At 35.7% G+C, this 15,794-nt stretch overlaps 1 protein-coding gene across 2 annotated transcripts in view; it reads right to left on the bottom strand.

Annotated features, from left to right (window-relative positions):
* Window positions 1-15,794, bottom strand: part of ANKRD12 (ankyrin repeat domain 12) — a 59,577-nt gene that overhangs the window by 23,840 nt on the left and 19,943 nt on the right. Inside the window, exons 3-5 of one of the 2 annotated variants that reach the window (XM_082291845.1) lie at window positions 9,800-9,947; window positions 2,121-2,267; window positions 930-1,130 (exon numbers count right to left, since the gene is read on the bottom strand). In XM_082291845.1, coding sequence (XP_082147971.1) covers window positions 930-1,130; window positions 2,121-2,267; window positions 9,800-9,947 — 496 coding nt within the window. The remainder of the gene's footprint in view (window positions 1-929; window positions 1,131-2,120; window positions 2,268-9,799; window positions 9,948-15,794) is intronic. The other variant, XM_082291846.1, reaches the window with a different exon arrangement.

Raw genomic sequence — 15,794 nt, forward strand, 5'->3', positions numbered from 1 at the left:
CTCCTGAACCTCCCCCTCCTTTTCTAAAATTGCTCTTGTCAACAAGTTCTTTTCATCTCCCCTCTCAACTTCTTTGAAGATCTCACAGGGTTCCACTTCTGCTTGTTTTCTTCTCTTCCTCTACATGCCAGTCCTGGGCAGCTTCATGTTCAAATACAAATTCAGCCACCCTGTGCAAACCAAGAAATTACCAATCTATTTCTTGCCTAAAGTTAAGATTTCAGTTCATCTCATTATTATCTTCTCTTGATGTCAAGTTTGAGCTGACAACTAATAGTACTACACAGTTCTTAGTTTCTCCCACAGGGGCCTGCTACCTCAACTCCTCTCAACCATTCCCACTGCGAACATAATTCAGACCCATAAACCAAAACCCGTAAACCCAAAAATACTGTCTATGTTACAACTTAACAAAGCTCATCAATCACTGCTGAAATCACAGCAAATACTGACATAGCAAAGCTATCATTAATCCAGCAGGACTAGATGACAAGTGCAACTATACCACTCTCATCTGCCTTGGTGCATATCAGCTGTCCCAGTGAAGACAGCGCACATCACAGCGTCACCACCCTCACCATTACTAAACTTTGCATCTCCTCACATAGCCCACAGTCTCACCATTTGACTCTGCCCAGCATAACCCTATAAACTTCAGCAAGTGTGCACATATTTCTGTAAATACCTACTGTGCAAAGGCCCTGGACACAGCTGAAACCTCTGGGTATTACTATATTGTTCTAATAATACACTATGTACTATAGTGTCCCAGTACTACCACTACCATAGGAAAAGAGAAACACAATGTGGGAATTTCTATGAAGTTACATTTTTTCATTTGCATACAACACGAACTGAAAGGAAACCTCTGTTAACAACTTCAGTGTTACTTTTAATTTATACAGTTAAGAGTACTCATATTAACTTACCTGCAAAATCTTTTACATTTACATTTGCACCTAATCTGATTAGCTCCTTGACCTGTTTAACATCCCCTCGAATTGCTGCCATATGTAGAGGAGTTTCCCCTCGTTCGTTTCTCTTGTTAACTTTGTCTTTTTGTCTTGAAGAAGAGGTTGGAGTTTTCTTCTGGGTTGGTGTTGTTTGTAAGGAATGATTCAAGGTGCAATCTATAAAACAAGTTTTTAAATGGTCACTGTTAAGTTAATTAAAATGAGGTGAAGTAAAAAGATTGTCAACACTTGCCTTCAAAAATAACAATGACCAGTGAATAATTATACGTAAATAAAAGACATTTCACCCTTCACACGTATCAACACAATGCTGATTTTCAATGTGAAAAAGGGCATTTTGCAAAATCTTACTATTTTAACCAGGTTTCTAGGACAGATGAAGCCTATCCAAACTACAAGGTTCACACACTCTGGTATAAATTCTGCTGAATCAAGACAAAGCGTGATCACGCGGTAAGTATCTACCCTGCTTCCTCTTCCTCCAGCAAAATTCCACTATATTTTTATGCAGTGGGATGCCAGTTTAAGGAATTACAGTCTGTGTACATAAATCCTCAGCTGTACCAACACAGCTGGGTGGACTGGATAGTTCCTTAAGGAAACCTTAAGCCATTTGCTTTTAAATAGCAATTCTGTAAAAACTTTACATCTGTTCAACATATATACATATGTAAAGATTTTTTTAAATACAGCTGGACCAAGGACAGTTTGAAATGGTGAATTAAAACCAAGATGTCCCTCCTCTCCCACTAAATCCTAAGGAAATGATCCCATTTCCTCCTAAATTAAAATCCTGCTCCAAAGTGAGACAGTAAGATAATAGTTAAGCTTCAATTAAAAAAAGAAAGCATTTCAGGCTTTAAATAATCCATAAGAACAGAGTCTGAGAGGCAAAAATAATCAAAGGAAGAAATCTTCAATTTTTACAGCTATCATAGTGCAAAGCTTTTCACATAAATACAGAAGATAAAGAATTTTTCATCAAATTACTCATCTAGGTGAAGTAAGTTTTAACAGAAGTATGAATGATTTAAAATATGTGAAAAAAAATCAAAGACTGTTGAAAAACATCAGGATTCAGAATATTCTGACTAGGACAGAACTGAACAGGCAAGAGGAAGAAAACTGTTAACTTTGTAAGATCACCTGGACTGTTGTCTCTTGCTGTCATCTGCATAAGAAGTGCCATCTGTTTGCGCTCTGACAGAGGGTAACCAAAAAGAATGCTAACTGGCGCTGATTTCTTATTCCCAGCATCCTTCTTCATTTTCTTTTTCTCCGGACCTTCCTTCTCTAGAAATAGGAACATTTAAAGACTCAAACTGCTGTTCCATCAGAAGAATGTTTTTCTAGAAATAAAACCATCTCTTCAGGTCTGTAAACTGGTGATTGGTGGTAGGTGATGAAATACAGAAATTACACCTCTACCTTACTTCATTTGCATTAGTGATGGTTACCTGTTCTAATAGTATTAGGATAATAAGCTACTGAGACAAAGCACTTAAAACTGTAAGCAGGATTACCAAAACATTCTAAAAGATGAAAAACCTGTTTCACAGCAGGAATGCTGTATATGTCACAACTTGAATTCTCAGAGATTAAAAGTCAGGCAATTAAAAAATTCTGTAAAATCAGCTGGTCAGCTTTCAGCATTGAACACAGATCTGAGACTATGCTCTCTTCTACTTCTCTCAAGACACCATGTTAAAAATTAGGAAAAGACTATTTAATATTGGTATCTGCTAAGTAATTGGTTAAAAGATTGTTTCTCTCAAACTCATTCTGGTTTTTTATCTTAAAGCAACTTCTTCTCCAGAATTCATATCCTTCAAAAACATACAGCTATTTTATATACATAACTTCTTCCCTTTTATCAATATTTACGGAAGCTGTTTAGTATTTCATGTCCATGTTTTAAACCAGGAGCTAAAATTACACATCTGAATAAACACATTAAAAAAGAAACAAAAACTCCCATGAAAACCAAGAAACCTTGTCATCTGCAAAAGCAGAAAACTTTAAAGGACTCCACTGAGGGAAACTTCTTTGACCTTCTGCAGAGAGGTAAAAATTAGAAGCTTAAGTCCCTTTGAGGTTCCTAGTTATCTTTTCACTTTCTACAAATCTGCCTTCTTTGTTGTTTCATTTGTTTCCTCTCAACTCATTTTCTGCCTTCCCAGCCTTCTCTAAATCTCATTTTCTAGGCCTGATTACAGACACAAGCTCTACTAATGCAATGCTCTTGAGGCCCAGGAAGGCACATCAACAGTTTTTATCTTGAATTCCACACTGACCCATAAGAAATACATGATTTTACAGGCTAAACAATTACAAGCAACAGTATTTTAAGACTGGAAAGTTACATACCCATATACATATTTTAAAAACCTCTATAAATTTATCCATCCTGTTTAAAAAGGAAACAAGATCCCTTTTACAGAATCAAATGATAATTTTTTTCCTAAACTGCAAGCAACTCATAGCCTTGAACACCTAAAGAATTAATTCAATACACAAATCAACACTATTTGTGTTGTGCCCCATTGATAAAAACATCTGCATAGGAAAATCAAAAAAAATGTTTACAATAAAATTGTACTTTCAACTTTTTCACTGCAAGTATGCTGTTCTCTCTGCAAGGATAATGTACAGCATGCTCTTTATTGACTGATTTAGTACTTCTATCAAAATAACACATTTCAGCTTGACCAGCATAATCAGCTGCTTCTCAGCATATGCTATTTACTGCTCATGATTTTTTCCTTGAAAAACACACTTATCTTCATTCTGAATTATTCCTTACAATAATATAGCTATTTTCAGCTTGAGAAAATAATATATCAAAAGAAATGAAATAAAGCTTTTGATTATCTAGCTTTTACTCTTTTACCCACTGGGGTTGTCCAGATTTTTTGGGTTTCGCCTTTTTTTTTTTTCCATCAGCACAATTTATTCCTGTCTCATGTTCGGTCTTGCATTTCAGTGGAGGGGTAAATTATTCTTCTACTACATTTTATAAACACAGTGTTTGCAAAGCATTTCTAGATCTTACCAAGTTAAACTACCCAATAAGAATACAACTGTTCTCACCAAGTTATACTGTAATTATGCACTTACCACTCAAAAAGAGACACAGTTTTACTAAAATGGATATGAGACTTCATATGTATTTTCAGTAAGTCTAAACAGTTCAATGAACAAAAATCAGTACGATCAACAAAAAACCTAAAAAAGTCTCAAGACTCTAGCAGGTGCACCTGCTAATCCACTTACTGGAGTATGTTCTGGACAAGGCTATTGCTTTTCCCCCCAAAGATCTCATGGATACAACCTGGCTCTGAGTATACAAGGTAAAACAAAATAGGACAAGAGGAGTGGAAGAAAGCCAAAAAAAACCCAGCCAGGGAGTAGGGCATATAAAATAGGAAGTCTGATACATCAAAAAATAAATCAATGTTCCGAGACTACCATCACACAGTACACTACACTTGAACAGGAGGAGAGCACCTTAACATTTAGGAACTTCCAACTTTTTAGCTATTCTTTGTCTTGTGGTAACAGAAAACTTTTCACAGCTGTGTACTTGATGTTTCTACAATTTGAACAGCAATAACTTCCCTAATAGAGGAATAGTATCAGTTTAAGACACTATGTTTAGGTTGAATTTAATATATAAAATTGACTGCTAAACTCAATTAGCTGGTTTGTTTTTTTGGTGGGGGTTTTTTGTTGGTTTGGTTTTTTTTTTGGTTGGCTGGTTTCTGTTTTGTTGTTTGGGCATTTTTTTGGTTGGTTTTTTGGTTATTGGGGTTTTTTGGTAGGTGTTTTTTTAGATTTTGAGCATTTTGTTTTCAGATTCTATGGAATACAAATACCTTCTTTTACATTCACATTCTCATTATTGTCTGCTGTTCTTCAGCACTTAAAAACAGTGTATAAGGGAATTTTTTACTTTTTATTAAAAAAATAAAACCAACAACTCTTCAAGTGGCTTCATGTTTAACCACCTTCATTAAATAAACTTCATAATACACAGCCAAATCCATCCGGACAGTATCTTTTTAAGATTTTCCCTTTGCAACACAAGCTTTTCACCAAACACTTAAAAAAATAATTTTGAAATATTCAGGTTATGTGAAAGAGGAATTTAGGAGCACTTGAGCACTTATTTGTAAAGGAGCCCAATGAAATTCACTCACAATACTTAAAACGTACTGGCACAAGGAACAGCAGAAACACCACTGATTATTTTAGGATAATTTATGCATGACAGATTTTGTCCCAAGGCAACCAATAATACATCTGGTTTTTTGTTTGCCTTTTTTTTTTTTTTTTACTTGGATAAATTACAAATACCCACTCAAGTAATTTTTAACGGTTTAGAAAATTAAATTATTAAGTAATGTAATATGTGGATTTCTCAAAACAAATCATGCCAAACTAACAAAGTATTTCATTTGGTAAAATAATCACCTTAGTAAGTGGACAAAAGAAATTAGGGAAAAAAACCTCACCAAATTCAAACTTCAGGGCTCATGACCGTCTGTTTTCATGTAAAAGACTCTATCATAGTCCAAATTGTAAAGAATAACAGGATCAAAAAATAGGACCATGCAAAATTAAAATAGAAACTGCTTGAAATAAATGCTATGAAGTTATAAGATTGAATGACATACAACCAAAGACTAACATGTTCATTGCTAATGACTGTACAAGATGGGTCAAGATAACTGCAGATGATGAAGTTCAGAGACAGTTACTCAGCTCTGCGTGATCATGGCAACCTGACTGAAGTTATTTTGCAAGAGAAATACATCATGACTGGCTGTGGTTCCTACCCTCAGGGAAAGAGAAAGCTCAGAATGTGATGCAGAGACCTCACAGTGCACTTAACAATGCAGAGATTTCAAGGTACTACTGTGATACCTAATTAAACAAGTTTATGACATTTATTTAACAAAACCAACACACAAAACCACCTCCCCTTTCCTGCCTCTAGCCCAAACAACAGTTAAATGAACTTGTTATAGTTGAACAATAAGCCCAAATCCAGCAAGCGGTGTGTCAACAGTCTCTTCAACACCCCCACTAACCCCTGTAACTACAGGAAGCACAAGCACAGAAATTGTGTTACTGTGATGTACCCATGCAACATGAAGAGGTCAGTTGCTTTGCTCTTCTGGATGTCAGCTAAGTGCTAAAAGAAGTATGACTGTGCCACGTTTGGACTACTTTAAAGACTGAAATTGAAGGGATCAGAGAACAAAACCAAGATCCTACTATAAACAGTAAATCTGGAGAACATAATTTCCAAGAAAGATCAACAAATTACCATGTTCAGTGTAATTCTAACTAGTTCCTGAACAATCAACTGTGTAACATCTTTACAATGAAAAGATTTTTAGGATCTGCGGCTATATTTAATTATTATGAAAAATTCAAATTTATCTCTTTAGACTAGTAAGGTGGAGAAAGCAAACAGATCTGACCTTTGCAAAATCAACACTTGTGGTTATTGGAATAAGAACAGTAGGCATCAGAGGTTATTTAAAACTAACCAGATTATTTAAATAAATTAAGAAAATTCAAAAAACTCTATTTAAGTAGTTTAAATAACTGATGGCTTTTCAATCCAATTATGGTTTTGGATTGGGAGATTTAAAATCAGAGAATTTATTTTAAAAGATAAGAAAAATAATTCTGCTTTGACCATCCAATCCAGCAGTCTCAATCAAAGCTTGCACACAGATTCCTCCCTAAGACTTACCTATAAACAGGTTAAAGCTATATTGCAGTATAAATAAATTTGTCTGCAGTATGTATACATTGTATTAGCTTTTTTTGGTTGCTCTGACCAAGAATGGGGATGTCATGAGAGAGCCCTCAGTTCAGGGTAGCCACCACAATCAGGGGAGTGTCACAGACAGCTCCACACAACAGAAGAAACACAACAGGATGCTGCTGATAAACACAGGGACAGAGTGTCCTTCCAGGTGTGTCCTGTTCCCAGGGGCCTCTTCAGAAGGCCACAGCTCTCCTGGGACTCATGTTCTCTTTCAGACCTGTGCAGACTTTGCAGCTACTTCAGCCATCTCAACTGGCATTGCAGGGCTGCCTTTACACAACTGGATGCAGTCCCCATGGGTACTAAATTATTAAGAAAGTAACTAAAAGGCTCAGTATTGAAATATCAAATACAAATTTACTGCAGCATTTTCTTAAGAAAAAAAAATTAAATTTACATTTAGATAACGAGGTGGGCTATAATTGTTCTGGACTCTTACAGTACTATACAAATGCTGTTTGGTTTCGATTTTGCCAAAACTGACTGGGTGCAAAATGTACTTTGTGTATAGTGCTGCAGAAATCAAATGGAAAAAAAATCCCCAAACATTTCAGTGTTATGTTAACATTCATTTTGGCTGTCCATGTTCATTACCACTTGCAGTATTTAGACAATACCTGAAGTAGAAAACAAAAAAAGCTCATTGGAGAGAGAAGCAAAGGAGCAAGTTTTACAAAAAATCAGTAAAGAAAAGACAAAATGTTTGTTTACGGAAGACCCGGAGATACAACCAAGAAAGCTCTAACGATGTAAAGCTCTAAAAATTAGGTATTCCCATTCTATGACTCATTTACATGCCTAAACAGGATGAAATCCAGTCATCATGGAGTTCCTACAATCAGCTAGCGACCGTCCCACGTATCTGGGGGATAAACCATTTATTAAACTATTAGATTTTTTTATCCTCTAGCTACTTTTATGGCAATTTTTTTCTTTTTTTAACTCAGACACATTTTTAATGACCTTAAAGGTGATAAGAAGTTTTTCATCACCTCTTCTTTTTCCCCCTCTGTCCCTGATTACATTCTCATTTCCAAAAACTTACTTTCTTCCTTCTCAACACTCTCCGTTCTCTGTACACAGCTATCTGGGAGACATTTCTCTCAGAGGTAACAGTTTAGCTCACTGAGAGCAAACCTTTTCCATGTCTAATGCCAAGTTTGTGCCAGAAGCAGCACTGCATTTCATGATCACTCATGTCAGTCCTAATCCATGTCAGTGACAAACTTGGCACCAATTTAAGTATCTAATTCCCAGCGGTCTAATCTAATTGGTTAGGCACAGAATCAGCATTACAGCAACAGTTTTTTCATCCCAGTAATGCTCCTGCTCTAAAGTTTCTGGAAGGCTTACGCACCAAGTTTCCCACCTGCAAAGGGCAGTTGCTCTTACCTCCTTACCTCAGCAGAAACGAAATGTTTGCCAAGCTGTCATGTTTGCTACCATAGTTAAGAGCCATGTGCCTTCTACTTTTATGTTAAGTATTTCTTGCCCATACTTGAATTGTCTATTTCATCTCCCTGCTACAACTTGTGACAAAAAGATTTTGTAGTGTGAGCACTGTCTTATTGTGCACGTCTACATGTCTGAAGTAACCAATCTTGTTTATGGCAGCTGTGACAATAGAGGCTATAGCACAAGACACACAAAAAGTTCTCCTACTTTACAAGATGCTTGTGACAATGACTTATTTAAAGTTGATGGGGGTGGGGAAACACAACAAAAGATTTTCAACAAAGAAAACTTTTGATAAATACTAGATATTACATCTACACACATTTATTTCCATTATGAAAAAAATAGTTATGGTCTAATACCAAGCAAAAAATTTAATAAAGCAGATGTTGGGAGCATACTTCTAATTTAGACATGGTGTTTTCAGAATCAAGTGGTATCATGAATAGTGTAAGACTCAAGAATGCTGTAAAACCACTGAAAACAGAACTAAAGCTAGGAGCATCGTTTTGTAATGTGACTATTTCAATATGGATTTCATACTACAGTCTCTTTACAGTAATATGTATGTATTATCAAGAAGCCAAATCTTCTGCATGAAATCAATCCTGAACAAAAATTAAACACACACTGAGGTATACACCTCCATCTTGCCTTTAAACCTCAGCACATTAACGGAACTACCCAGTCATGAAAATATTCAAATGTACAATAAGAAATGCATAAAAAAGTGTAGCACTGAGCCTTTGAGAAATTTGGGAACATGCGTTCTGCTGGCCACAGATACTGTTTGGTTATCAACTGAACTATTACTGTTATTGAACAATGACATCAATAATTAGTTACCTAAACCCAGAGATAACTGTACCTCTTGGAATGTATCCAGCTCCCTCCATCTTGATTTGAAAAGAACTCTGTTAAGAATGGTAGTTTGAAGCCTTGAAATCAGTTCTAATAGAGTAAGCTTAAGCTTACTCTATTAGAAGAACTACTCAGCCTGTGCAGAAAATTTACAGATCATAGGAACTTAAACTGGAAGGAAAGCGTGCTCTCCACGACGAGTTTAATTAGCTCTGTCACCTTAGCAACCTTTTTTTTGTATGAAGAACAGTACATCTACCAATCTATCTGACGCTCCCTCCCAAAAAAAGGCTATGAAAGGCTGACAGCTGTGTCTCAAATCAAGGCATCAACATGGTTTTTCATCCGTTTACTCGTTTAAACAAATGGACCTCTAGAGATGACAATACAAAGAAAGATTTGTTACTGAAACAGAAGGAAAGAATGAGGTTAGGAAACAACTGGGGGATACAGATCAACTGTGGTGGCATGCTGGCCATTGCTAATGACAGGATGAAAGCCTATCAGACTGAGATGCAACAATCAGAAGCAAGCAAGCAACTTTTATACTTAGTATTCTTTTTAAAGAGAAAAAGAAATCAATATAAAAACATACTATACAATTAATTAAGTCAGGATGTATTTTACCAACAAATAATTAGTTAAGGAAATAAAAAGGTTCTACCTGTGTCTGAATTGCGATCTTCATTTCTGGATGGACTAATAGTAAAAGGAAGTTTACGTTTCATGGAAGACTTTTCTTTCATCTCCTTCCCCACATCACTCCTATCCACTTTTGGAGTTTTGCTGTAGGATGCAATCTTGTCCTTGCTCTAATATAAATAAAAAGTATACTAAGTAATTTTTGCATAAAGCAGAATAGTCTTATAATATATACAGACTGAAAGGACTGATATGTGTGAATGTATGTGCTTGTGTATAAGTTTGTGTATTATCCAGTTTTTTGAATAAACAAAATAATCAATGGCATGTTGTTTTAAAATTAACTTCTATGTCATTTCTACTTTCAGATACATCACTGTAGAAATGCTGTTCACTATTAAAGCCTTTATTAATTAGCAAAGGAACAACACAAACTAAACAAAAATTTGCCAAGTCTTGATGACCACCCCAATTTCCTTCCCTGACCATAACATAATAATCCCACTAAAAGCACATTAAAAGCCCACACTGCAATTCAGACTGTGAATTGTAAAGCCCCCAAACCCCCCTAATTACCCTCCCCAGCCTCTACTCCCACCCTGTAAAGCATCCATAAAGAATTCCCTTTCTATTTCAACAATAATAGTCTAATGTTTCATTTTAGAAAATCTGTGAAGAAACGTTTAAAGTTCATATCAAATTTAGAAAAAACAGGTACAAGCTATTTGGATTTTTGAGGTGTATAAATCTAGGGATTTTTGTCTTATAAACCATATTTCAAATAAACAGAGAAAAGCCTAAACGGGCCCAATATTAACTTATACTTGGATTACTTCACTAATACAGGAGGAAAGAATGTAAAAGATACCAGGTTAGTGTAAAGACTGCTTGAGAGAACCCGCTGCAAACCCCAACATTTTAGCCTACCAATCGAGATGCAATGCAGAGACACCATGTTCTCTGTTCACTACATGCTGCAGAAACACATTATCCAGCTATGTCAGCTAACACAACTCCCCACCTTTATATCATTCTTAACACATGATCAGATGAAATCACTAACAGATTCATCTCCTAAACATAGAAGAAGAACATACACTGCCTTGCCAATCACTGAAAATCAAAAGGCTGGTCCTTGGTACTTCTGAAGATTTATTCTGATTGAAGGAAAACTAGAAAAGAGCTTCAAGTAAAGGTATTGTTCTCAAAGGCACCTTTCCTTTTTAAAAAAAAAAAAAAAACCTCAGGTAAGAAGAAGTGATTACAAAATGAACCTGCAAACTCTGTAACCTTCAGAAGACAAATGTGCCAGGAAAATGACAAATAAGCCATTAGTCTATGTCAACAGAATTCCTGAGGTATAAAGGCTGCTGCCCACAGAGAACACATACCTTCTTCACTCCGAGTTTAGAAACCCAAAAGACCAAAATCCAAAACCAAAATGCAGAATAAAAACCCACACACCAAAACTAAAGCCAACCCTCCTTCAAAACCCCAATGGAAACAATTTCCCCCGGTTTCTTTTTTACATGCTAGAATAAGAAAATCTAAAAACCTAAACCCTTTAAGACTCCCCACAGCCCTCGGGAAATACAGTGCCTGTGGCATTACTTATGGAACAAGCTAATCCATCTAACACAAGTCATCATTTGCAAATGCATCTGTAAGTTGATAAAAGCAGATCCAAACTCCATTAAGCCTTTTCTGATTGCTTCCACTACACACTCAAGTTTCCCACTTGACCCCAATCTCACCACGGGCTTTCTCATCCCTTGTTCCAAACAATCCAATTATTTCCCATATCTGTGTATTTAAATTTCCCACAATATTATAAAGTGGCATTAAAAATGTATTGCTTTCTTTAGAATATTATCTTATGTTAGGTATTATGCAATAGAAAGGATGAACTAAAAATAATTTAAAATTCCTAAACAGGAAACATTGGTTTCAACTTGTTCTGTAGAAAAAAAAAACCAAAACAACAAACCCACAACTTTTTGCTGCTGGTAATCTTTAAAAAGAAACCCTTTTTTGGGGGCACTCATCAGTAAAATACATTTGTAGGTGCACACAAAGAGGCACAAGCTGCTTAAGTAATTTGATAGCTTTACATTTATTCTTAAATTGCTTGTATGTATTATGTTAAATATTACGACTGATGCACTAGTTTTTGAATAATGACTGAAAATTAATTTTATGATGATCTAATTAGGAGGAGAGGTAGTTCAAAATGCATACTTTCGGATAAATAAGAACACATTGAAAATGAAAAAAAAAGGCTATCTATAGAATACACAGAAACAGAAAAAAAAAGACACTATTTTGTTCCTTAGATGCTTATTTCCTTAGTGGAAATAAGCATTCAGCATTCAGTGGTGGACTTTCCAATCCAAAAGATGCAATGAACAGGGTGTTTGAGAAGTCTGTACAAAGTTGATGCTATTTATTATTTTTGGTGACAATGCTGAAATAGAGATACAATCAGATATGCAGACATCATCACAACTGAGAGGGAGAAGCAAAAAGCCCTGGCAAGGAGAATGTAAAATGACTGACTGATCTGAAAAGCAGTCTTAATACAAAACAAAAGAGGAAAAGCCAGGGTAAAACCAAGGTTTTCTAAACTGATAAAAAAAAATTAACTGTACAATCCCAAAATGCTGTGTTAAAAGATAGAAAACTCTTAACAGCATCCTGGATTCAACTTCAAGTAAAGGAAGGCAAGAAGAAGTAGAAACCCTGCAGGTTAGACCAGGCATTCCATTTTAAAGAGTGGGCATTCACTGTTCCAGTTGCTCCTGGTCACTGCAACAGCACGGACATCTCTTTTTCAGGGTCCAAAACTCAGCATCAACAGGTCTGTGCACTACTTTAATGTGATCCATGGAAGCAACCTAAAATTGAGTTGACATTTTTCATAAAATAACCTGTAAGTCCTGCGGACTTTCTAAAGAGATTAATTAGCCTAAAGTGAAAACTGCTAATTGGATAAAACACTGAAGACATGTTGATGTTCAGAAAACTGAACTACTGCTGCAAAGTGAAAAGCATTATACTTTCCATGTCCACTACAGTTAGAGAACATTTAATGGCTTTAGACTGCAACAGGAGACTAGCAAAGGTTATTTATCCTTCTACTAAACATCTAACTCTATGCCAGTCAGCATAATTAAGTATCAGAATAAACTGCCCAAGGAGACAGGAATTTCCATCAGGCAAGCCTTTAAAGAAAAGGTCTGGCAAACATCTGTCAGGAACTGCTTACAGCTTATTCTACTCTGGGGCAAATGGATGAACTGGATCTGCATGTCTCAACGTTTAATGCATGCCTCACTGGAGGATGTAGTAACAAGGAAAAATTTTCACTGTCAACAAAACCATACTAGCGTGCTGTGATGAGCAACACATTTTTAATCTGTTCAACAGGAACTGTCTCAGAAGGCTAACAAACAGCAGTCTGGACAATTTCTTGATATCCCATTCCAGCTCTATTGTCTGGTACTGCTACAATCAATGACAAGACACAAAAGGAGACAACAGAGAGCCATATAATCTAGCAGATGTACTAAGCCCAGGGAGAACAAGCATTCTTTTTCTGCCTATCAAAGATAATTACATACTGAAGCGTGTTCTGTATGGTATTAAATGGTTTTTGGCACTGTTGTTGGAGTCTTCCAAGGAGAGAATTAATTCTTACAAACTCCAAATGTGTTTCTCCTTTGGATGACATATCCATTGTTTACTTCCTGAGTTTGGCCATATAAAGTATAAATTCAGATAAATTAAAATTTCATTATGTTCGTATGTTTATGAAATATCTTATGCAAACATTAGATGGCCTAGCTGCTGTACACACTCATACTGTTTTTTAATGCTTGCCAGATGAGCAACTGAAATAAAAATACATGTACCCTAAAGCATACATGATATAAACTCAGCTTATTAACAGGAATGTTATTTCTAATGGGTTTTTTTGAGTTCTCAGAAGACCTGAACACATAGCTGATTTACATAGCTATTCACTGGTTGTTGAGGCTGTATTATAAGCATTAATTTCTGGACAAATATGAAAGATTATGCCTGATAATAACAGTAACTTCACTACGTTTCTCTGTCAACAGTTAAGAGTGCACAACCAGAACTAGCTAAACAGTGTAACAACTATGAAAGGGAAATCAAACCCTGCAAGTGTTTTTTCTTTTATCTTATGTTAAGCACTGGAATAGTCTTATGCCATTTAGGCCATTACAGCTTTTACTTTGAGAAAAATGAGGATTTTTTTATGGAGTGGTATCCTTTAGCATTACTGTTCACTTGTAAGAGGCACAGTTTTGTATGAACATTATTTCACACTGGGCTTTCGTATTTCCTTACATCAATTACACTAGCTAATGAATCCCTAACATTTTGTATAGTAACTTCTAAAGCTTTAAGAACTATTACTTTTAAATTCATGGTTGCAAATGTTTATGCATTGAGAAAAATCTTTATTTGCTTTACAGAAATTTCCACTACTTTTTAAAGACATTTCATTAAAATTATCACTGTTGATTTGGCCTGGTCAATCTTTATTTCAGAGTTCTATGTTTGTGTATATAGTACAGATTTGCCTTCATGACTTTGTGTTGTTCAAACTCACACTTTACTCTTAGCCTATCTCCTGCCAAATTCTAAATTATTTTCTTGGCTGGATCTAAATTATGGCATTTTGGCAATATTTTCTCTATTTTTTCTAATACACTCTAAAGAGTAGAGATTAGTCGAAGGCCAGCTGAACACTTCTCACAATTGTCTGTGTGTTAGAGAACAAGTATGTGACAGAGTAAGTGACTATTTAAAATAACCATGTATTCAGTTCTTCTCAAAAGATGACAACTGTATTTATTATGCTAAAAACCTGAATACAGGAATATCAACTGAGACACTTATGCTCTTTATTAATAATACTAATACTCCATTTTTATTTAGGATCTTATATTTTCAGTACTACACATCATTTTACATCATACAATTCCAAACCACACCCTACACTATTCTAATCTCAAGTCTTACACTGTACCAGGGCGGACACTGAGCAACACCGGATAAAACAGTGCAAGCAGTTTATCAATTTACTTTTTGGTATCAACTTCATCAGTCCATCACTGGGATTCCATATTCATACACTTGGTCAAACTTCCGTTCCCTCCTCTTTACCTAAATTACTGAATGACACTTCAATTGATCATATCTCAAACAAGGACCAGAATAAAAAGAAAGAAAAACCAAACCCAACATTATTTCATCCCTTTACTAGTAAGCCAATTTCCTTTCCACGTGTTACTCTCTTATTTTTCCCTTCTTATCTAAGTAGTTCAGCAGAGCGAGCAGAAAGAATTACCTTTGCCTCACTTTACTGGGACCAATGAAACAAACTGGAAAGAGACTAAAAGGTCTAAAGGTTCCTATGAATTTTTTTGGAAGGCAAAAAGTTGCAAGTAGATGCTGAATCTTCTAATCTTTTTCTATTTTTTAACCTCTTCCTGTCCTGCATCCATTCATCAAATGGTCTTGCAGAGAACACAGATTTCAACAAAAGAGTAAGTCTGACCACACACACACACACACAAAAAAATCCTTTTCTAGAGAAGACAGTTCTAAAGATTGTTGTGAAACAGATTCTCTCTCCCTAGGGCAACATACATGTAACTCATCGTTCTCAATGCAGAGTATTATTCCAGCTTCTGTTATTCATTAGCAGTACAGATAAACCCATGGTCTACTGTACACGTGTACTAGCCAGACACATTGGAGAACTGGGTGATTTGCAACTTAGCTCCAGAACTCTAAAAATTATGGGATATTTCACATTTATAAACAACAAACCACTCTTCAGCACGACTGGATTTCCCATATTCCTTCATTCTCTAACACTCAAAAGTGGATTGTACAATTTTTAAATGGGACTCCCTTGTACAGGAGATACTCTCAAGCTTTGTGCAGAATTTGGCTTTTAAGTCCTCCCTCACAGAGTGAAA

The sequence above is a fragment of the Coloeus monedula genome (genome assembly GCF_965178545.1).
Source record: "Coloeus monedula genome assembly, chromosome: 1".
NCBI classification, from domain to species: Eukaryota; Metazoa; Chordata; class Aves; order Passeriformes; family Corvidae; genus Coloeus; species Coloeus monedula.